At 39.8% G+C, this 24775-nt stretch overlaps 1 protein-coding gene across 2 annotated transcripts; it reads right to left on the bottom strand.

Annotated features, from left to right (window-relative positions):
• Nucleotides 1-1537: 1537 nt before the first annotated feature.
• On the bottom strand, nt 1538-24513 carry UBE2D3 (ubiquitin conjugating enzyme E2 D3). Of its 2 annotated transcripts, none has more exons than XM_068187492.1 (7): nt 23863-24513; nt 9673-9736; nt 9556-9587; nt 7007-7084; nt 6068-6173; nt 4627-4720; nt 1538-3027 (listed from the first exon to the last, which is right to left on the bottom strand). In XM_068187492.1, exons 1-7 carry the CDS (start codon nt 23884-23886, stop codon nt 2982-2984), a joined length of 444 nt encoding a protein of 147 aa, XP_068043593.1. In that variant the 5' UTR covers nt 23887-24513; the 3' UTR covers nt 1538-2981. The 2 variants fall into 2 exon arrangements, with proteins under 2 accessions (XP_068043593.1, XP_068043594.1); XM_068187493.1 differs by lacking the exon at nt 23863-24513 and adding an exon at nt 4070-4119.
• Nucleotides 24514-24775: the final 262 nt, after the last annotated feature.

Below are 24775 nucleotides of genomic sequence, written 5' to 3'. Positions count from 1 at the left end.
AAGTAAAACTTAACTGATTGCAATTGTGTTGTTAAATTCAAACCCCAATAAAACACAGCAAGCAGTCTTAAAAAAATTATTGCAGAGAGAACACTGTAGTTTCTTTCCCTGTTACATGGCTTGGCTTGACACTTTGTTCTCTATACTCACTCTCAAAAGTCTTAATAGAGATAGGTTTTGTTTAATCCAAATTTTCTACCATGAAGCTGACCCCACTGAAGCTATTACAGCATTTATCATGACAAAAAATATTTTGCCACAGCAGAACAGGAAAACTCACATTTCCAAACCCTTCACTTCTTACAGTAAGTTCCAATGTAAAATTTTCCACCCTCCCTATGTTTCAAAGGAACAAAAATCCACTATGTAGTTTTTAGACTACCTGTGGTTTTGGTAGGTACTCACTGAGGTATTCACCAATTAAGCGGTTTTTTTTGGTAAGTCTTAGAATTCTTCTTCACCATGTATATATTTGTTACTGTCTACCAGCTCCTCCCCTTGCCCTCCTGCTTGAAGAGGAAGCCCAAATATAACTTGTACAAGAAGCCTACATCAGATAGGACTGGTGTTTGCTTCAAGGACAACACACCTCCCATTTCCCACTTCAGACCCTCAGGGTCCATCTAATAAAACTTCTAAAACTTCTACAATCCATCCTCATTTTTTCAAAGTATACACTGGTTAACGGCAAAAAATTATTTCCTTGGGAATATATATGACAGATGCAAAAAAGAAACAGGTACTGGTCCAAACACGACTTCCATCTTCCATGTAGTGTTTTACAATTTTCTTCTTCCCTGACCCTTCATAATGCCATCTCCTTGTGTTCTCTAACACCTGCTGCCTTACACCTCACAAACCATCTTCCTAGTTGATCATGTGATTTCAGTGGCTGTGACTCCAAGGACAAAGTAATAAGCATCAAATTAACACATGTATAAAAAAGAATTGAGACCAGCATATTTTTAAGCTTAAAAATATGAACTTTTACCTCAGTTGTATTGCTACTGGCAGCTGTATTCCAATTTTCCAGCAAAATGTTGTAAGCTGGTTAGCAAAGCAGAAATGAACTGCAACTTCAACAGATTTCAGAAAGTTGTCATTGAAGCATGTACTGCTAAAGAGAGCCCAGGTTTCTAAATTCCAAGCCAACTGAACTTGAGCATTTCAAATTTACTCTCATAGCTGAGAACCAGAACAAACCATGTCCAAACTACATGTTCAAATTTTTATAAAAATTAAGGTTTAACATTTATTTTACATCTAGCTTTCCACATCCATGTGGGGACAAGGAATCAGAATGTACATAACTATAAGCAGTGCAAAAGTGGTGCCAGTGAGAAGTCACAGATGCACAATAAAGTGATAGTACAAGACTAGAGAAAATGAAGCTATGGATGTTAAGAATGGAGACCAAAAAGATTAAACAAGGAAAAATATGAAGGAAGAGGGAAGGAAAGAGTCAGGTGTTTAATAATGCCCTTGTTGCTGAAAGATAAACTAATGGCACAAAACAATGTTTCTTGTAGAACAGAAATCCAATAGCAATGAGTCTTTATTCACGTTTAGTCACCTGACATGAAGAAAGTGTCTGTTGCATTAAAATAGTCATCAATGTAAATGGCAGCATGGCTGAACAAGTCCTTTTCAATGGTAACGAACATCCCACATAGTAAAGTCACTTCAACACAGCCTCATGACAATTCCCACATCAAAACAGTACTTTATTTTATAATTTTTTTGCCTCATCATTACCCCCACATTAAGATCTTTCAGTTGTCAAGTGTACAAGGTGAAGAAAAAGATTCTCAGTCAGCAAACACAGGTGCATCAGGAAGTATCTCCACAATACACCACTTCAGATCTGCTGGGTCCCAAGTCCATCCTTGAACGCTGGGCTCCCAGCACCAAGTGCAGCCCCCTACTACGGCTACACGACTATGTTAGCTTATTAATTCTGCATCCACCAGGCCGAGCAATGTGCCAACCTGCAACAGACTGAGCATTAGAACTGAAAATGGCAGAAGAGTCACTCTATTGAACTTTACATCATTATTTGATGTTAAACGAGGCAAATGCCAACAGTATATACAAAAACCAGCTTTGCTTTTACAAAAGATTTTGTTTCCCATATTGATTAATCCAGGCAGCTAACTCATTGGTTTATGCAACTTTATTGAAGAAAATAAATCAATTACTAGTAGAGCTATTAGTTGATCACTCATCCATTGACAACTTGCATCATTTATTCAGTGCTATATTAAACAGTGTTTTGGAAGACAGATTAACTAATAGCTCCAAGCCTCCTAACGAAATTTAAATGAATTACAAAAATGTTCTTAAACCCTATTCTGGAATACAAGGGATGTTTGACTTCCAATTTCCATTCTCTGTAAAACAAGAACTGGTCATTCCTTTATTGACATGCATAAGATACATCACATTTTCTGTTCTGCTGATGCTATAGATTCAGTACCAATTCTCCAGACACATCAGTTATGAGCAAAAGTATATAATAAAACCTCAGTTCTCTAACACCGGAAGGTTTGGAACAAGATGGATGTTGCTACAGCAATGTTACTTCTTTGATGGGAGAAAACTGAACATCCATCTCCCCTCCCCCTTCAGGTGGTATCTTCAGTATCTGTTAGAGCAGTGAGGAATGTTTGTTTTTAATCTCATAACCAAGTTAGAATGAAGACATTGGCCACATAATACACATGCTCCATTAAAAAAAATTCTGAATCTTGGGCAATTGTTCTTGTGTAACTACTTTACAGATTCTAAAAGCAGTTATTGTCCAAAGCTGGAAGAACTAAAGTCTTCTCAGATGAGCATGTGCATGAATGGAAGGAGGTAAACAAAAAAATAAAAAAGATGAGGTCTGATAGGGGAGCAGCCGGATAAGAAAATCAAAAAAGGAACAGTAATTTAAAGTTTATTCCAGCTATAATGCAGGTTATTCTGACTTTAAGGTAGCATCACATGGCATACTTCTGAGTCCATTCCCGAGATATTCTGTTGTACCTGCAGACAAAACCAGGAATTGAATTAACATCAGCATGAAAATGACAATTTCCTAAATGGTTTATGATGAAATATGATTTTATTCCCATCTCCCCATTCTCTTTACACTGTGAAAAGTCTCTCTGTACCAAGACATACTCAAACTCAAAAAATTGAACAATTCCCTCCATACACCAATTAGGATAGATATTCTCTAGTTTTTAGGAAAAGCCTTAACATCAAGACAAGAAAATTTGCTAGAAGTCTGTTATGAAAAAAAAAAAAAAAACTACTGAAAGAGAAGAAACAGAGACTATCTGGGATGGAATAAACAAGGTAAGTATTTCATTTGCATATTGTTCTTAGGTTAAGATTACAGCATATATCCCATGCCATAAGTAAAGATTATTTGGTTAATAATGTCACTGGATACAAAATGTCAAATTTCCAATTTTAAAGAAAAAAAACACTAAGCATTTCATTGCACTGAATATTCTTTTCCCACAAATATACTGCTCCAAATTTTAAGACTATTTAAAGCATACTACTTCTACAGGAACTGAGCTGACAATTAGTTAACACTTAACTCCATGCTTGTCAGTAAGAAGTTGTTAATTAACTATAAAAACAGAACATAATTCCCATACATTTCTGAGTTTATATGTGGAAGACAGACACTGCTGATTAAAGATAATTGAAATTTGGATTGTCTGAATTCACTCATGTCTATATATGAGGTCTCACTACAGGGCATCACTTTGAACCAAATTCTGGCAAAATCTGGGTAAAATACTTACCAGAAAAAATTGACAATGTGGCTCAGAACTCAGTAATTACTTCATACTAACTTTTTTTTTCTGACCATGCAAGAGTAGTATCTGTGAGAAATAGTGACTAGCCAATACATTACACACTAACCACAGATCAAGCTGTTAAATCTCCACGTTCAGTAACTGGTGCATCCATTATCTGTTAGTTAATCCAGTGCCTTAGAGCATGCAGCACCCAAGTGCTGACGAATTTCCATTTCGTTAAATGCACCATAATTTGCAAATATTCTTACCCTACAGCATAGCGTATTTCTCTGTCCACTCTCTTGCTAACCTATTGTACCTAATTGGACAAATATATTTAGCATTAATATATATAAAACCCCCAAAATCTGCTTCATATAATTCTATCTGTGCAAAATGTTAAAAATACCTAAGGAAAATAAAGTTGTTACAACACAGATGGGGAAGAAAGCGCTGCTGCCCATTTTCAAGGAAAGAACCAAAATTTAAGGTCAAACTGCTGCCAAACAAAGGCATCAAAGCAACAAAAAGCTGTATTTTCCTCATTATGAAGATCTAACTAGATTTATGCATGGTAAGCAAAAAAAAAAAAAAAAGGCAATATATATACTGTTAAATACTTCCACACATGTAAGAAAAGGTCTCTTTTACCCACAACTTCAAAGATGCTAAGCTCCTTTGTTTTTAAATTATTCACTATTCACTTCTTTGACACACAAGTTCTCTATCTCAGATCTTCACAAAAGGCTCACAGAACACAACTGCTGTCTGACAATGAACTCTTGCAGTCTGTTAAAATACCAGTCTTGCACACTTCTGTACTTACTTGTCTCTGTCTGTTTTATAGATACGTGCAATCTCTGGCACTAGTGGGTCATCTGGATTTGGATCACATAACAGTGAACAAATGGATAAGAGAACTGTGAAAAAAAAAAAAAAAGGATTCTCAATAGCAAAAGAGGAATGGCAAGCTCAGAAACTAGAGCATAGATCTTCACATTAGCACAATGTCATCACAGGACAGAACCAAAGTATTTTCCTGATAAACTGCCAATATAAATTTGTAACCCATTCTTAAGTAAAAAGCCCAGACTAACTTAAAGGTTTGTAAGAACTATTTGCTTCCTATTTCCACTACTGACAGCTGTCAGTACACACACGAGAACAGCACTGTTGTCCCCCGCATTATGATGTAACATAGCAGCCAACAAAAGCACATTATGTACTCTGATCAACAGCATATCCATGGTTCTTATCAATAAAAGTAGAAAATCCTCAAATTTAAGTTTTTAGTTTTTAAATCAGACTGAATTCTTTATTTGTTGTACATGAGGCAAGAATATCCTGGTCTGCACTGATAAAACTACACAGATGTTGTAAATAACTCAGTAACACTGTTGTAGGCAACTATGAGGACTTCATATTCTACTCTCACAGAAGCTTTAGAAGAAAACAGTGAAGCATTGAAATACAGGGAATCCACATTCAAATAACAAACTGACTGTTTGACAGACAGGAATTACAAGTTCTATAGACAAAAGGGCACTTTGAGGGATCTTTTCAAGCCACAGTGACCAGTGGCTTTGAGGCAAAACAATTAGATCATCATGAAAATATTTGAGAATTATCTGTTATTTACTGTAGTAGTAAAATAAGGAAAGCCACAAATCTTCTATTTCAACACAACATCAATTTATCATGAAGTAGGATCAGTAAACTTAGTTCATTAAGTAATGCAGTGCAATGCCAGTGCACTGTGGTAGAAAGCAGTATGTACCAATAACAGATTTATTCATCTACCATAGATATGCCAGTAGAACTATGCACGTAACTCTAGGCAGGATGAAAAAATTATGCAAATTTCAGTATTAAAAACTGACTTGAAATTAAGCTTTCATTTAATATGCAAGTGTATCTACATGGGCAGCTCCAAACAAGCAGTTTCTTAGCCTTAGCTCAAACACCCCAACACAGGCCTATTTCAATCCAAATACCAGCAAATTCCTCTGGGCCCAAGCTGGTAAACTCTGCTAGGAATACTGAAGCAAGTAAATGGCCAGACAAGGCCTTAAACAGCCATATATGAGAAAGTGTTAGAAAAAAAATCCATTAAAAATGCAGTATCATCAAACTGGCAAAACACAAGCTTGAATAAGATAAGTGAAGTTAAGGGAAAATCAAAGAGATGAGTAAGAACTTGGCACAATCAAAGCTAAAAGCACAGTATTTAGCACAAGATGGAAAAATTTCTCCTTCACAAAAGTTACCTTTAGAAATAGTTAAAGCAGGAGACCACTGTGATCTTAGAATATCAAGACAAATGCTGCCATTACTGTTAATATTTGGATGATAGATTCTTGTTGTAAATGCAACCTGCAACAAAAACAAAGAAAAGAAGAGTGCATTTGGGTCTATGACAATAACTGCACCCGTTCTGCTCAGTCAAGCTATCAAGTCAATTCCATTTACTCTAGAAGAAAAGGATTAGGCAGTTAAACTGCATCAAATTCAGGGAAATGCACCCAAGCCACAAGCTTCGAGTCTTCCACTACCAGGCACTATTTCAAACAGAGAGAGGGCAAGTATGAATGTTTTAATCCCAGCTGCCTTTGAAGACACCCAACAGCAGTGCCTAAACCCCAGTCACACTGTGGTCACAGAGCTAAGCAACTTCCAACACTACAGTAACTCCATGGGTACGCCTTCCTACTGACTGAAAATTGGAAGACAAAGCTAGTGGCTGATAAAGCTACCAAAAAAAGATTATATTTTGCAATTACTGCCAAACTCTTAACAAATAACCCCTTCACTTGATTTTAGGCACTCAGCAAGTAAATCCTTACCCATAGTGTCACATTCCTACAGACCACTCCAACAGCTACACTAACACATGACAGTCCCCTCAGCAAGAATTCTATTATAGCAACACAAAGCTAATGAAGTTTTCCTATCAATTCAGAAAACCACAAATGAACCCAAATATTTTAAGACATTCAGAATTCACATACATGGATTTGCTCATAAAGAATATGCTAACACACCCAATTCCTGTGGTAGTCAGAATGGGACCCAGACATCTGGTAGATGGTAAGAAAGCCTGAAAAGAACTGATAACCTGACAATACTACAATACAGAGGCTGGCAACTTCTGTCCTGTACTGCTCTTTAAAAAGCACTAATTTCACAAATGACATGGCAATACTTACCTTAGGTGGTTTGAATGGGTAGTCTGTGGGAAAGTGAATTGTCAAGAAGAATACACCACCCTGATATGGACTGTCGTTCTGTCAAAGCAAACAAATAATTCTCCTATTATCATCTTTAGGACTAAATATCACTGAAGATCTTGTTTTTAAATAAACGGAGAGGAAATTTGTTTAAACCAAAATGTTTAATCCACCAATACAAGTGAGACATAATTAAAATTCAGTTCTTACTTCCTACTGTAAGTAATACAGAACACATACATGTCATTTTCTGTGTGGACCTCTCCAAGCTAACGCATCACAAAACCCAGCGGCTCAGACAATCCACTCAGGACTACAGGGCAAAAGCATTTGAATGATTCTAAGATAATTCCAAGAAGTAATGTTAACAGAGCAGGGCATCCCATTAGATTCAAAACCTTCCAGTTCTGTGTTTCGAGCTTGTTTGTTGTGACCACCCAAATTTAGAGTGGCCGCGGACTCCCACGCCCTCCTAAATTCTGTCCATTGCTTCAGCCCTGCAGAAAACCTGTGAATACACAGCTAGACCCCTGTTCCTTGAAAAAAAACCCCAAAAGACCCCAACAAAAAATCTCAGTTACCCATCCTACCAGCACAACCAAACAAACAGAAGAATAATCATAATTCAAGAGAATTTTTCCTCTCTTTCTGTAATAGAAATTCAATGTAATCTACTATGAGAGAGTATTTCACATTTCCGTGCTCCAAGGAAAGAATTACTAGGATAATTCTTTCAGGTGTCAACTATAAGCAGTAAAGCAAAATGTGGAAGTAAAAAAGATGATAGTAAGGAGAAGAAAAAAACTGGAATGACTAAAGAGGGATTGTGTAAGTTAGTAGTTACAAGAAGAAAGAAGCAAAAGGTTTTAAACTCAACTAAATTTCTGAAATAAAGCTAACAATTTAATTGTTTAACCTGAAGAATACTTTGCTGTTAATTCTGGACTCAGGGCTAGGGAAAATGAATTTGAGGCATACACAGTACACTTCTGCATTATTTGTAAACTGAATTCTCATCTTAATAGCAAAAACATTTTACCAATGAAAGGAAATAACTATGTATTACTTAAATAACAGAAAATGAAAATCTGCAACACAAGACAGGGTAATCAAACCCTCAAAATGTAGGTTATACCCTATCCTGTCTCTGATGAAATCTAGTGATCAAGATATAACCTCTTGTATTTGGTCAATAGATACCATATGCGGCCTTAAGGAGCCAAAAAATACCAACCCTTTCACTGGACATGTTCTGGGGATACATTTTATCAATTACAGGAACTCCACTTTAAAATGTGTTAAAACAAAGCACACTCTCATACACCTATCCAGGAAAATCACCAGGTGAAGACCTGATGATTGGTCCTACAATCCCTGTCTGTTATTAAAGGCAGCACCACAGCAGCACTAGAACTACTAACACCACACTGACACACTTCTGTAAGGATACTGCCCAGTCTGGAAACAGGAACGCAGACCTTCTGACACCACGAAAACCACATGGGGAAAAAAGGAGCTGTACATTATTAAACCACAAGGGAAAACTAAAAATAATAATCCCAATTTAAATTCAACCAATGCTTAATACCTCGTGACCATGCAGACACCAGCCACATAAAATCATCATACCCAGTGTAGTGCACAACACTCCTTGCCATTTAAGTATGAATATAAGTATTAAACAATTCTATCTTTTTAAGGTACCTAGTTACAATCAATGACGAGCAGGTACCTTGGGATGAAGAGAAATTTTTCAGTCCAGTGAATTTCTAACAGCCACTACATAATAACACACTTGTAGCTATATATAAAGCCAGAGTAATTCAGCATCCCTGATATTTAATGCCTACTTTGTAGCCTCACCAAAGGCTTGTCTTCACAAGTTACAGATTTTGTCTTTTAAATACAGATAACCAGAGAACTCCAGATGTGAACTGCTTCCAGGCTGTTTTCAACAAAAGCAAACATTTGGCTTCCTTAATGAGGAAAAAGTCCTATTCAGGTTTCAGATACTTAGTGAACATTCAACACTGACTTTTTTTTCTCCAGTCATAACGGAAACCTCCCATTTCAGTGATTATTCCCTCTTCTATTCTTTCAAGTATTCAAGATCTCAGCATTACACCAGACCAAATAAGGATTCCCTTTTAAGACCCACACAAAAACATCCCAACTAATTCCTGACAGTAGTACCACGTCCTAGTACAAAGTTCATGCTAGATTAAAACTTTGGAAAAAGGTAAATGCAAACAAAGTTTCTAGATATTTAGTAATAATACCTAAGATATTTAGTAATAATGCCTAACACTGCTCCAGAGATTATTTCAGCTGAAATAACACGTCCTTGTAAAAACACAAAATAACTGGTGGGCTTTTTTCCCCTCCTTCATTTTCCTTTACTGTAATGAAGACCTCTAGAGCTTAAGTCAGATAAGGGGAACTGACAAAAGTAAACCAAAAACCCCAGAGTTTTCTCCTCAGTAGGAACTACTCATTTAATATTACATCACAAGAATTAGAATACTTACAGGTCCCATAATTGTGGCTTGCCAATGAAACACTACAAAAGAAAAACTCCGCATTATTATCTAGGCATGATATGCTTTGAGTCAGCAGAACAAAACACAAAACTTAAAGTTACTTACTGTCATCTCCAACGGGACCTGCTGAACACTGTGCTGGAGGATCACGGGCTAAGTCACTAAGTTCCTTTAAGAAAACAAAAACAGTAGTTTTCACTTCATGTCTAGCAAAACTCTTACAGTTTTTCCATATACAAACACAGAAGAAAGTGCAATTAACAACTCTTATGAACCACTATATCACTATCAAAAATATTTGTAACAGACTAAGGAGCAGTGAAACCACCTATGACTATGCCTTTCCAAATACATGTATGTCACTACTGTGAAAACACTCCTGCTGAAGGAAAAAGCACACAAAGCCTTAAGCTGGTAAAGTCTAATCACTTTTTGATTGAGATTTACAAGGATTCGGTCTAGAGAAGCCTGAAGTGGAAGGAGAGAAACCTGTTGATGAGTCTTCATGAAACAGGAAGCACTCTGTATGTAACATCTGACATTAGAACTAAGAACAGCAAGAAAAAACCCCACAGAAACTTGTTTCACTTTACCCATTACCTGCATGAAGGATGCACCTCACAAAGATCAAAACAGACAAAAAACTTCAAAAGGCTTAGAAGTGCTGTAATCAGGCAAAATATTTGTATTTTTTATTTTAAACTTTGCATTTAAGACAAAGACTGCGCCTTTAAAAATCAAAAATTACTGAACTGTAGAAACAGTTTTCTCCCTCCCCCATCACAGAGGAATGGAAACAGACATTTCAGATGGAGGATTTCTTGTGCAGTAACAATACTGCTGTGAGGAAACAAAGAAGCTCTCCATTAAATTGTTTTAATGCTCCACAAGTCATTTGTTTGGACAGTGTCTTAAAAATAAATTTACACTTTCAGTTAAAGCATGTAACAATCACCTTTCTCCCCTGCTCTCCCTTGGCTCTAAAAAGGGCTTCAAAAGCTTCTACAGATGAATCTACACTTGTCAAGGTATCTAGAAGTCTTGAGAAAAGGCAAAATATTCAGCCCCTCTTCCACATAGTAACAGTTTACACAAGTTGTTTTTTTTTTCCCCTGGAAGTCTATACAAGCCATTCAACCAGGAACTTTGCCAGACATTTAAGAAAGCCAGGAATACCTATTATGCTGGAAACATATGCATATTTGGACCAGACACCTAACTCTTGCCTGGGAAGATCCTAATGGGCATCCTTTAAGTTTCAAAAATTCTGCACTCCATAAAAATTTACTAAGTACAAGCCAACACAAAACCAGGAAAAAAACCCAGCTTATGTTTCTTGTAACATAAAACACCTTGTTCTTTGGTAAGATGATAGCTCCTGCAAACAAAGAATAACACCACTTCAACATGTGCAAGTCTGTACACTAAAAAAACCCCAATCACAACCAACCATCCCCACTAAACAACAAAACTACATTACCCAAAGCCCACAACAATCCCCTTCCCTCCAAACACCAAGAAAATTTAGTCCTAGGTTTCTCCTCCTTACATATGTTAATTCTGATGAATTTTCCAATTAATAATATTTCCATTTTGCACTGGCATTGAACTGTTTTACAAAAGGAAACCATATCAGTTTTGATAAGCAACGGCACAATGAAGTTAGTAATAGCACAGCTCATTTCACTGCTGCTGTTTGTAGAAGTGTGGGAAACAGCTCTTTCCAGATCATCACAGTACATGCATTTAGAATGCATTTTGCTACACTCTCCAGATATTACTGGGGGGCCTGATGACAGACTTATTTCTGTCATTAAATATCACTTCTTAGGTCCATATGTTGTTCATTGTCATCCAGAAAAATTTGGTAACTCAGATTTATGTCATCCGTGTAATGGCAAACAATGAATGTAGTAGAAGCTTCTGATAGAAAGGTGTTTTTTTTTAATTTTCAGAGCATTTTTTTCCATTTAACAAACACAGCACATTTTGTTAATCAGGCTTATTTCTCATCAAAATGTATTTTCCAGTTCTAAGAATGATCAATCATTTCCAAAATCTGAGAGGAAAAAAGATATCATGTCCCTTGAAGTAAGCTATAGCAATAGAATAAGCAGAAAGACACAGATATTATTTTAATACAGTTGTACAGTTATTGCTGGATTTATTTAATAGTAGAAGTACATTTAGATCCTCAAGGTTTATTTTAAACTCTCACAGGGACCAAGAACTATGAAAAGGCTCTTCATGCCATTTATGAAAATTATAAAATTTGAGTAGTAGCATGAAGACAAGGATGAGAAAATATCAGCATAAAGTGGACTGTCAGAGATATATGCTTTAGACTAGAGAGGTCTTCAAAAGGTACTACTATCTTCAGAGAAACAAGAATTCAGTACTCAAGATAAAAATAGATATCTTACCACAGCAGAAAAACTAGTAATTCAACATCAATAATTCAACCAGGAAAAGTAATTGCAGATGTAAGACATAAATTAAATTTAGTAAGTTCCAGTGATACATATGTGTAAAAAACCATTTGGTAATACTAAAAAACATTTTAAAGCTGAAACAAATGAGTTTCAATATTACAGGCTCCTATCACTTCAAAATTTATGTCTATACTCCTTTTAACTAGTAGAGCTGCTGAAGATAACAAAGTAGCAGTGAACAAAACATAAGGACCAAAGCACAAAAGTTTTGGCTGTCTAAAACACCTCAGTAAAAAAAAAAAAACCACCCTAACTGTGCTAATCAAAGCAGTTCAATGTACAGATAATTCTGGGAACAAATGATACACCAGCTGGCATTTCACCCACAGAGTAAGTAATTCACCCACTAAATTTGGGGAAAAAATGCTGAGGTGGCATATGCTCTTGTGTTTGCTTCTCTGGGGTACTATGGTCAGAAGAGTCTGCAGTAAAGCTGTTTACTTCAGCAGCATGTGAAGGGCTGTGGAAGAACTTAGGCAAACATGAAGCAAACCCTGGTTCACAGTAACACCAGGCCTACTTCATCTCTCCGAGTGACACTTCACATCTACACAAAAAGGGGGGCTTTTTACAATAAGGGAGCAGAAAGTTCTCAGTAAATTTAGAAAGCACCTCCTTCTGAAAGCTACAACTCTACTGAACACAACAAGCAAACTGGAATAACTGGAAATTGAACAAGCAGAGGCACGTGGGCTGTGAGATCTGGAGCGCAGTTGAAGCACTTCTTTTAAAGAAAGGAAGGAGCCTTTTTTTTTAAAGCTTCCCACTCAGCAATATAAATACAAATCTACTTTCTTTCTCAGCTTAGCAATCAAGAGTAACAATTCTATAACAAATAAGTATAGAATCTAATATTTTTACATATAAGAGCTTTCTGCTTTTCATATTCCTTCTACCATACCTACTTCTCCAACTTTGCTTCTTTTGGTCAACATGGTTTCAGTAGTGCTTTCCCTTTCTCAAGAGGTATTAAACTACGTTCCAAATTTTCTTAAAAATCCCCAAAATAAAACCCACATTTTCCTGGAATAGCTTGTTACAGTTTTCACTTTATAGGCAGCTTTAAAGAAAAACCAAAACAAAACTCCCAAGCAGCAAATGTGAAAGACTACATAGAAACAATAACCCAAATTTGGTGAGGAGCGTCATGCTATGCACCTATCGGAAAGGATTAGTCTTGAATTACAACCGTGGCCAGCAGTCTCTGTCACTGCCAGAGGTTTCCGGTGCAGCTCCAGCATGTCACCGTTTCTGTGTCCCAGTTTCCAAATATAAAGTGTGATAGTTCCTACCTCTCCACAAGGATGATTAGTCACTCAGCATTTTACAGACTAGAACACTGTTAAAAGACTAAGCACCAATGCTACTGTTAAAGGACAACAGCAATGTAACACAGACAAGGAGCAATACATGCACAATTCTGCAACAGAGTTTTGGAAAACAAAGATCAGTAGAAATAAAACAGCAGTACCCATCACTGCAACAGACAGATCTGCACTAACACAAATTCAGCACATTGTTCTCTGCCAGCTTCACATTACATTTTTAGCAAGATTCAGTTTCACCGGTGAAACAGCCCCATTTTTTATATCCTCCCTTCTCTTTCACTATATATTTATCAGAAACCTAACAAAAAACCACAAACCAGTACTTTCAAGAAAAAAATGCTTATAAAAAAGCTAACTAACCTGCTTGTTTTGCAGTAATATAATAACAACTAACATAGAAAATATGGCTTAAATTTCAAGTGAGGATTCAAAACTTTGACATGTGAATGCGAATACAGGACTATGATTCTGTAATAAAACTAGAGTATCTTTCTTTTCTTGACAGAAAAGTTGCTAAAAAACCCCTCAAACAACTCCCCTCTACCAGCTATTTAAAAGATTACAGAAGCCATTTAAAGAATGAAGAAACTAATTTAAAGAGTGACAAAGGATATCTCATCCAAATATGCATGAACAAGAAAACAGAAGTTTTCAGGCCCCAGAAAATTCTGTAAGAGATGACAGTCTGGTGCCTACCAAGCTGCCTTCTTGCAAGGTACCAAATAAAGCAGCATCTGCAATAATTTCTTCCCATTTGTCAGATTCCATACTCCCTGTGGCACTACAACATTTTTTTAGTTTAAGCTGGAAATAGCCAGGCCTTACTTTTAATGATAGTAACAGCTGACTTAAACACAGTGACAGAAGATCACTCCAACCAGAATGACTCAAGATTGTCCTCCACAGGCCTAATTCAGGGTTACATTTAATATTCGTTCGTAACACAGGTATTTGTTAAAATTACATATTGCACCTTTCTGGTTTGTACTCAAGCAAGCCTAGAGGGGTTAATTTAGAGGGGTTTGCCTTAAATTTCCAGAAAATAACTTGGAGGACATGAAAGGTGATATGCAGTTAAATTGGAAGTTTAAAAAAAAAAAAAAATCAACAAACCACAACACAAATCCCAAACAATAACCCTCGATGCACACACACAAAAAAACCTACCCCCAACAGAAAAAAACCCAATCCAACTAAAAAAAAGACAAAGAGAAAAAAGAACGCTTAGCCCAATCAAAAAATCGACATTTATTAACTTGACTGCTTGTCTAATGATGTGTCAAACAGGATATTTCAAACTCTAGGCAACCAAAAATTCATCACTGCATTAGTCTTACTCATTAGCTCACAACGGAAAACAGCTTTAAAGAAGGAAGGATTGGAAGCAGCTATAAAGGGAGGGGAAGAACATTTAAGCCTGTTGGAAGATTAAGAAGTGTCAAGCAGTGAAGAACTACTGTCTCATCCCACACACCTGCATTTGAAACATTTGTTTCAGCATGGAAATTAACTGCACCTGGAAGCAGAAAATAACAGTTTGTAAGGACACTGAATGTGGATTTCTAAGCTGAGTAAGAAAGCAATGGCATAATAGACATTGCACAAAAAATGTAACCAGCAGAAAATTATCTGTTTCAAACAAGCTGGCCTTTTGGTGAAAAATAAATAGATAAAAGCAATGTGTAATGGCAGTGCAGAAAAGTACAGAAAGACATAGGTTCCTCTGATTAAAAAAGGGCATTAGAGTAACTATGCAGAGAAAACACATGAAAAGCAGTCAGAAAAAACAGCAAGGACAAGGAACACAGGTTTCTAAGAAACCCAAAACACAACTAGCAATGTAACAGTTGTGATTCTCCCTCTTTTGGTTATTCTGCTTCTATTTTTCATGGTTTTCCCTTCAGTCCTTAGTACTGGATTTTTCAGCCTACACTCCACAGCTTGTTTGTACAGTGTCTAGCCGTAATACCATCGTGGTAAAATAAAAGATAAACATTGAAATATTCATGTTTTAAGCCTCGCACTCAAGGAAGGAAATGCCAGACTGCTGTGCCACTGTAATTAAATCACTCAGTGTACCTGGACTGTGATATAAACTACTCAGGTGACTACCTACTATCTCTTCAAAGAACCTACCTTTCAGTACACAAGCCCTTCATGAATGAGAGTACTGTCTACAGTTGTTCTCATCTGTTCTGAAATCTGAAAGGTGTACAATACAGGTAACAGTTTTTGGGAAATTTCAGAGTTACTGCAGCTAAAATGGTTCTCTATTTATTCCAAGGTTTTGCAAAGTAGTTGGACAGATCCAAATGGAAAAGGAATGCAGTTACAGACTTTGCTTTCCTGGTCACTCCCTAACGGCTTTCGGAACAAACTTTAAAAAAAAAGGTGGCAACTACACACCTGTACCTGTGCTTTGAACTCAAAAGTACAGTTTGTTTCCCCTAAAGTAACCGAAACCACAGAAGCTGTCTTACTCAAGATGAAGAAAATCTGACTGCTTAATACACGTAAATTCTGAGGTATTGTAACAATTACCATATCCTGAAAACATCAGAGCTTATTAAAACGCCCCTATGCTTAGTGTAGGATGAGGACTGTATACATTGGCTAAAGTACATTGAAGGGGCAAGTGTGAAGTGAAGCACTGGTTAACTACTGACTAATTCAGTGACAGTTGGGTATTTTAATTTGGCCATTTCCAAGCTTTTGAATATCGGACACTGAAACTTTGCATGCCTTTTCCCTTGAGTTTTTTCCTGCAAGAACCACAGTAATCTTTGGTTCTGTAACCCAGAACTACAATGCAGCCCTCAAAGAAGAGGGTACTGGTATAAACAAAGGCCACACAAGAAACTCCAAGATGCACCTTGCTAAATGGAACAGAACGACTGGGAAACAAATGGATAAGTGAAATTCAGTACCGACAAATGTAAACTGATGCAGGTGGAAAGAAGTTTATACTCTAAGTAAGGCACTCTGTCCTGATGCCTACCTCTCAGAAATGCAATTTAGACATTGTGCTAGACATTTTCACACGGATGCTGGCTTAATATTCCTTAGATGCTGGAGTTTGGAAGCATTATGCAAGAGCCTCCTAGCATGCTGCCCTTCAGCTTGTTGAGGGCACAGTAACTTAGAACAGCATTTGACACATAACCAGAAGCGGCACCTGTACACCCTGTGCTCCAAGTGACAGAAGAGTCACAGAGTTTGCCAAGACTAGACAAACAACAACTTTGGAGACTGGCAGTGTGCAGGACAAGTTTTTGTAGAAATGACAAGTGGCCTTAATGGGGCACAACATCAGTCAGTCTGCATGTTCTAAAAAGCTGCAAGAATTCTCCATGTTCTCAAAAAAACAAGGACAGTGTAACAAAAAGTTATCAAATTAGTATTCTAACAAGTAATACCATGTCTGTATGACATGGTATTCATGGTGAATTCACTGTTTAGCAGTAGCTTGATCTATTATTCTGAAATGTATTAATTAACCTAACAAACTCTGGAAATCAGCTCTCCTTTTAAAAAACTGTCCTGACTTCCACCAGTCCATATTTTGTATGAATACAAAGATGCATTTGAAAGTTATAACAATATTCCATAGGGGTGTATTCTATGGACACAACTATGTGGGATTGACTATACTGCCTTAGCTACAGCATACAATTAACCTTTTATATTATGCTATTTCTGAAACTACCCTTCATGATCGTTCTAAGGGCCTGTCTATAGAATTAGGTACAGTTACACACAAAATCAACTCACACCAAGACTAAACCAACTACCATCAGAACAAAATTCAAAACTATCTTAAGTACAACTGCTCTTACAGCTGAGATCCACCTCAGCTATATAGAGAACAGTGAGAAGGCTCTTAAAAAATAAATGAGGAAAGTTTTTTTTTTTAAAAAGTTTCAAAGCACCTTTATGAGCAGACTGCATCCTACAGTAGGGGAACAGAAGGGGGTTTTGCTCATGGGGCAAATAGTAATTCAGGAGATTCTCTTATATTTATTCAAGGCAAGAAAAAAATTACAGCTAAGGCTAAAAGGAAAAACAAACTTTGCATTTATCTGATTTAAGAGAATTTTTTGGCATTACTACTCAAATAGGCCAACAAAGGTTGAGAAGTACTGCCTTTGAGCAGTGCACTTATTTGTATTTATTAGACATTTAGAAGAGCTCACAGAGGTGATGAACACCTGGCCAACCTAACTCTAGGTTATAGAGAAAGCTCACTATAAAGTTAATTCAATATTTAATACAGTCTTCTTGCCTTCCACATCAGAAAGCCCTAAAGCACTTCAGCATCTGCACTCAGTTCAGCTTGCGACTCTGGTGTCCAGATGCTTGTGGAGAGGTTTAAATGTTGGTCACCTTTTTCTACTGGGCCATAACATTTGCAAAGCAGTCCACAATCCTCTCATCTTGCCCATCACAATTACAGTGGAAAAAACTGCAAGGGATCTGGAAGATGTCTATTGTATCACACGTCTCAAAGGGATGATGTTCAGAACAAAGGCTTCCTTTACACAAAAATTTAATACTGAAGTTTACTGTTGGTAAAAATTCCCCCATCTATTTAGCTTTCAGTCCTGAACCTGCAATGCTCTATTTTCCAGTATTAAACCTTGCCTACATCCAAGTGTTTCACAAAAAGTTGCTAAAAGCATAAATTTAAACTTGTGAATGTAATTTTAACTATTTTTTTGCAAAGCTTCCCCGACAAGACTACCAAATTTAATCAGATCTGTGCCCTATCAGAAGACCAGTAAAGAAAAACTGGTTTTGTTGGTTTTTTTTTTTTTAAATCTCCTGCATTTTTCATTTAGAGTTTAACACATTAAATTTATATTCCAAAGTTTACAAAACTTTGTCAAGCATGTGCAACTCTACACAATTTAAGACCAACTTGGCAAAAAGCAACCACATTTAAAAATGCACTACTGACTGCAGTTATATATACATATATATATGAACACACATTCACAGTGCTGCTTTAATTTCTTCATTTTTTTTCTGCACATTCTACTGTCAGGTTACTACATTGACTCAATCACAGGAAAGAATGCCTGTAACTCAGCCCTTCTCATGTAAGCTATAGCATCTCAGCCTAAAACCACCAACAGAAGTCAGCTTATTCTGAGAGATCAGACCTAATGCTGAACTGCAGACCACAAGTTCCCATCTGTCAGCTCTGATGCACGGGACCTACACAAGAGCACAGGGCAGACAGTTAAAGTGGCAAAACCTTCACATCTGCAACAGAAAGGTTTATCAGGGATGACGTATCAATGCCCTAATATGAATGACACAAAAGCTCAACCCTTACCCACTCCACCTTACCACCTGTCACTTGACATCTCAGAGAAGGTTAAGAACCTCCATCCTCTCTCTCCTCCAACAGCGCAACCCAGTGGATGCAGAGAACACATCCACGGGTAGGAGATCACACTAGGCTGGAACTGGGCTCCACAAGGAATAGAAAGATGCCTTTGGCAAGAGGCAGTTCACTGCTCAGTACCCAACAGCTGCTGCTTACAGCTGTTTCCATCCTTCTCCACTCCCTTACCATTAATTTTAAGCTCAGAGAAAAGCCTCAGAACTGGTTACAGACTGGGCAGCAAGTCAAAGGGAGCTTGCTCTGTAGAGTTCCACATCAGGCCTTCTGTAGAAGAAACCCACACTAGGAATAACAGCAAAAGCACAGACTTACTTTCAAGATCCCTAAAAGCTGGAATGATTGTAAAAGCTGGCCACTCTTTCTACTCTGTATACATTATCCCACCTAAATCCTTGATACACTGGAGGACTCTTTCTGAAGTATGCAAGAAGTACCCATCTAATGGAATATTGATCTCTTAAGTTCTGTAGATCACTTAAGTCAGATAACAATCCCCCATTCTCTTCCCACTCCAATGCACACATTTAAAGTTCTATGCTGAATGGGAACTTGTTTCACAAGCACTGTGTTCAATTAAGAAGAGAAATCTTTAAGTTATCACAGTCCAAACTTTCTAGCTAAGGAAGCACTGGTTTTCCTCTCTCATAAAAAAATGACCAGTTCTTAAAACACATCCAATACTTTATTAATAAATGCTGGTCTTCAATACAGAGTACCAAACCTATCCAATTAAGAAACATTATTTCCATTTTAATAATATTAATTTCATAGTAGAACTGTCACTTCTTTTTGGATCAGCTATATCTTAAACAGAATTTAAATGATGACAGCTTTCATCTAATGCTAAATATTTTATTCTGACTTTAAAAAGACATTTAAGTTCTTCAATACTAGGGCCTCCCAAACTCCATTACTGCAGTATCATGATTTAAAAACCAACCACTTCCTTCTGGCTCAATGTGACCTTCTTACCACCGAGTGCGATAGTTGCGCTGAATTACCCACCCAAGACAGGGCCTTAGTCTAGCCCTGGATATTCACAACAGTTAAGTGAAATTACAGTAAAAAAGGTAATTCAATACATAGAGAAAGCATTTACAAAGGTTTAAAGCATTTCAACTAAGCTTACATCAACTGAATTTCATTAGCTAGCTAATCTTGACTTTCTGAGCCCCTAAACACACAAATCCAGACTTATTTCTAGACCTTCATTCAAAGCATGAGCTCATTCATGTAACTTCCAACTTTGAGAAAGCCTAGTAAACAAAATCCAAGACTGCCCGCAAAAGTGTTGTGGGTTTCATCCAGAGAAGAAAACTTAATTCCAACCAGCTTTATTATAGATTGTTTTTTTAATTCAAACCAAGTTCAAAAGAAAAAAGTAGCAGTTTAAAAATAAAGTAAAAAGTAGGCTTTCCAACTCTTCGACTTTTGTTAAACTAATGCAGATTTCCATGCAGGCCTCACCGATGCATATTACACCTCATCTCTGAAAAAGACTGTATTTCCAGGGTTAGCAGCATTTCTTACTATGGGCATCTGGAGAAGGGGGGTTAAAGTTGCAATTAATTATATATCTAGGAACTGTGCTGGAGGCTATAGCCTGAGGAAAACAGTTAATTCAGTCTCCACTCCACCAATGTCAATGGAAGCCTTCTATCTGTACTTAAGTAGCAATAAATGGTTTTGCCACCTTCAGCCTTTAGCTTCCAGGATGCCAACTCCACTTAAGATTTTCTAATAAATTATTCCAATATAATGATGCTGGCTTGTGCTATGCTTAATCAAATGGCCATAAAACACAGCAGGCACAAGCCTTCTTAAGGATTACACAAACGACATACTTCATGCATACATCTCCTGTATTAATTCTATTTTTAGCCTATCAAGATCACTTAGGCCACTTACATTATCTCACTTTAACGGATGCATACAGCAGTGATAAAATGGATGTGTACCAATGATGTAACATTTCCAAGTTTTCCAAATTTTATGCATTCCTGATTCCCTACTCCTACATAAATGCTTCCCTGCTACTGGATCATCATCACCATTTGAAGCGGAAGCTCCAGCATGCTGCAGCAATTACAGGATGTGTTTTTAGCTGGCACCGTTGACACTGCAGATCAAGACAATGTGCCACAGCATCCACCAAGCATTTAGATACATGCTCATAAATCAACATGAATTTCTTGATAATTTTGGGGGGGGGGGGGGAAGGGGAAAAATTTCATCCTCAGGAAAGAAAACACTCAATTTTACGGGAAAAGAACAAGTTGTTATCATAAAACAACTGCAAAGCAAGCCATATCAAGGACAGAGTTTTGCCAACTGAACACAAGCTGCCCCCAGAGCAGATGGCACTGATGCCACGACAAACTCCAGCATAACAATAATCCTTCTGGGATTGACTGTGTACCTGACAACTACTTCAGTTTCAGGAGTGCTTTATACAGGGTGCTCCAGAAGGAGACAACCCAACACAAATACTCATTTACTTTCATTTTCAAATCAGAAGTAGAATTTGCCAGTTATGTCTTAAGAGTGGTTGCATTCTGAATGTGTAACAGACTTCAAATTAAAGATACACGCACACGCACACACACTCTAACAGAGTCTCAAGTCTAGTTTACTAAATACAATGAAAAATGTTATTTTGCTTGATACGTCAAGTCCACAAAGATGGAGTCAACCAAAATGACTGAAAGTATCTTCACTGGTACATTCAGGATGTCATCTGCTGCAGGAGACAACAAATTCTAGTCCTGACAAGTAATAACATAAACTAAATCAGCTATGGTTCTACAATGTTCTGAGGTCCTGGTTTCTCTTTAGCCTGTTCTCACCTACTGCTAAAGACATACTACAGCGAAGCAGAGAGTTCCAAGGTCTGATCTTTGATCTTACAATTGGAAAACAGGGAATCCCAGCTTATCAGTGACAATGCCATTCTCTCTGGGCTTTACTGGTTGACAGGATTAAAATTACATTCACAACCATTTTGTTACAGAACTGGCCCTGCTTTTTTTTATGTCAGCATCAGCCCCTCTAAACATTTCTACTGGAAACCAATAGAGGAAAGAAAGCAACACACAAAGAATGGCTTCATTCCACAAATGAATTTCATCTTCCAGGCTTGCAAATACAAAAATCAAAACTACAAACTCCATGTGAATTTAGAAGTCTATCTTGTAGTGTGGTGTGATTAAACTGATACAAAAACCCAAACACACACAGACACAAAAAAGGAAGGCAAAAAGAAAAAACCCTAACTCAACTATCTTCCCAATCCTAAACTCTTGCACTGGATAAAGGAAGAACCTTGCTACTACACAGTGCAATAGAGCGTAAGGACCAATACAAGACAAGAGTGTACACAACAGGCCAAAACGCTGAAGTCAGAGATGACTTAGTGGCTCAAGAGTCACGCTGAATCGTTTCCAGGTTCTGACCACCAGATTACTACATAAGTGGGGGTTTGTCTTGGTTTACATTTGACAATAAATTCTTACCTGCAGCACCTGAACGTGTTTCATAAGCATGAGCTGATGACAAAGCATACCAGGGAGTATCCTAGCTGTGTTTCAACTCAAGTGATATCATCCACTAATACAGGGAACAAGTTTTGATGGCAGATTCAAAAGGAATTGTTTTGAAATTCTTGCCAGAGCACAGCCATAATTCAAAGACAATCCATTCAGCTAGCTACCCAGAACGGACTTAAAAATTTCGAGGGTAACAGTACTATCCATTCACTAAAAACATTACAAGAAACGCTTGTTTTGTCTAAAATACGACCACAAGTACTGTGTGAAGTTAAAGCGAGACTACTAGGCGGCATGAAGTTTACACACTGTCTACAAAAGGTGTTTTGTGCACTGAAATTCACCGATTTCAGGACACACTGACGTTCTGCCATCTTGGCAGGCTATGAGATGACCAAGAAACTCCTCTGAGCTCTTGAAACACGTAAATGCTCCACGTAGCTCGCGTAAGGAGCACAGACCAACAGCGACTTCCCGGTTCAGCCGCTGCGCTCTCATCGCGTTTTGCCATTACATCCCAGCAATTCTCAAACCTGCCGACAAAACCTAAACCTACTTAGGGGCAACATCACGCCGGGAGCCTTCTTACCCTGGGAGAGGTTTAATAAAAAAACAACTGCTACCACAAAAAAAAAAAAAAAAAAAAAAAAAAAAAAAAAAAAAAAAACAAAAAAAACAAAACGAAAAAAAAAAAAGGAAAGGAAACCAAACCAACAAACTTTCATCACCTCGGCATTTTTTCCGAGTTAGCCGCCGCGAAGTTGCTCCACCCGGCTCCGATTGTGCAACGGGGGAGAGGCGGCGGCGCGCAGCGCGCTCCCGCCCGGCGCGGGGGGAAGCGATTCCCGGACGGGCGATGGATTCCCGGGTGTCCGGAGGGCCCCGGGGCGGCGGAGAGGGGCGACTGCAGGGCGAGGGCAGCGCCGCGGTGGCTGCTCCATGTGTCGTGCCGCGTTATTGCGGAACGCGAGGGATCCCGGAAAGCGCCCGGGCCAGGCGGACCCGCCGCCATCTTACAATGCGGGAGAGAAGTTGCACAGCAGAGTGAAGAACCCGGCCGAGGGGCCCAGCTGCTGCCCCGGGCAGCGCCTCCATCGCGCCGAAACCCCTCGGCACACACGGGCCGGCGCCATCCGGGCCGGCTTCGGCGGAAGGGCAGCGGCAGCGACCCCGGGCTGCGCTGACATCCGAGCAGCCCCGGGAGCTGCCTCTCTCCGACCTCCCCGGCCCCCGCCCTCAGGAAGGGGCCGGGGCCGAGCTCAGGCCCGGAGAGAGCAGCCTCGCAGCCCCAGCCGGGCCACGGCCCCGCCGGAAGGAGCCGCCGCTTCCCGGCCTCTTCAGCCTCCGCCTCTCCCTCCCCCCCCCGCCCGTCTCCTCTAGGGGCGAAGTGGGGAGGAAAGCGATGGGGGAAAGGGAAGAAAAAACACCCAAAAATAACAATAAAAAGAAGGGCGAAGCGGTGAAGGGGAAGGAGGGGGGGGGACGACGGCGGAGGAGGAGGAGCCGCGGTGCTCACTCACCTTGTTGATGCGTTTCAGCGCCATTGTGTGTGTGCGAGTGCCGGGCCCGTCTACGCGCCGCGGTGACTCCGCGCTCCGCTCGGGGGGCCGGGAGGGAGGAGGAGGAGGAGAACGGGGAGGAAGGCGGAGAGGGGGGAGGGGGCAGCTGCTCTTCTCCTTCCTCCGGAAACAGCCGGGGGGGCGCCCGACCGGCCGGCCGCCCGAAGTCCTGCCTGCCTGCGGGCAGCGGGGCCGTGAGGCTGCCGGGGGAGCGCTCCGCCCGCCGCCGCCCGTCACGGCCGGGAGAGGGTGCGAAGTGCGGGGAGAGCCGAGAGGCGTCGCCCGCCCAAGGAAGAGCGAGAGAGGAAGGGCAAGAGAGCCCCGCGCTGCCGCTGCTGGCCAGGCCCGGACGCCGCGGGAGGGAGGGAGGCGGGGCCGGGCCCGGCACGCCGCCGCCAACGGCTCCCGGAGGCGGGGCCGAGGGGAGGGGCCAAGGGCGGACGGGCGGGGCAGGGGAAGGAAGGTTCTGGGGCTGCCCGCGGGCGACGCCGCCTCAGGACCGATGTGCGGCTCTTCCTGCCCGCGGCTCCTGGCGGTTGCGGCGGCTCCGGAGCTCGGCGGACCCCGGGGCTGGGTGGCAGGCGCGCACCGCTGACGGCGGGTCCCGCCCCGCCCGCTTCCCCGCAAAATGGCGGCAGCGGCCGGATCTAGGCCCGCCCGCTGACGCGGCGGCGCGGTGTTCCTCCGCGCGTCGGCTGTCTGTCAGCGCCGCCGCCGAGGGGTCACCGCCCGCCCCGCGCCCGAGTCGCTGGAGCGGCACTCGGCCGGCCTGGCGCCTGGGAAGAACCGGCACCGACACACGGCCGTCCCGGGAGCGCCTGGGCACGGAGCAAGGCGGGAGCCCCAGAGAGATGGGATTTGCAGCGTTCGCCGC

This window comes from Anomalospiza imberbis, chromosome 4, assembly GCF_031753505.1.
Source record: "Anomalospiza imberbis isolate Cuckoo-Finch-1a 21T00152 chromosome 4, ASM3175350v1, whole genome shotgun sequence".
In the NCBI taxonomy this organism is placed as follows: Eukaryota; Metazoa; Chordata; class Aves; order Passeriformes; family Viduidae; genus Anomalospiza; species Anomalospiza imberbis.
This window is presented reverse-complemented; position numbering and strand designations above follow the sequence as displayed.

Bases quoted from the DNA above. Each gene is read 5' to 3' on its own strand.
- UBE2D3 (XM_068187492.1), bottom strand. From the start codon at position 23,886: ATGGCGCTGAAACGCATCAACAAG. The intron at 7,085-9,555 runs GTAAGTATTCTA...TTGCTTTGACAG, and splicing joins AAGCCACAATTATGGGACCT to AACGACAGTCCATATCAGGG. The intron at 4,721-6,067 runs GTAACTTTTGTG...TTTTTTTCACAG, and splicing joins TGCTTTAACTATTTCTAAAG to TTCTCTTATCCATTTGTTCA.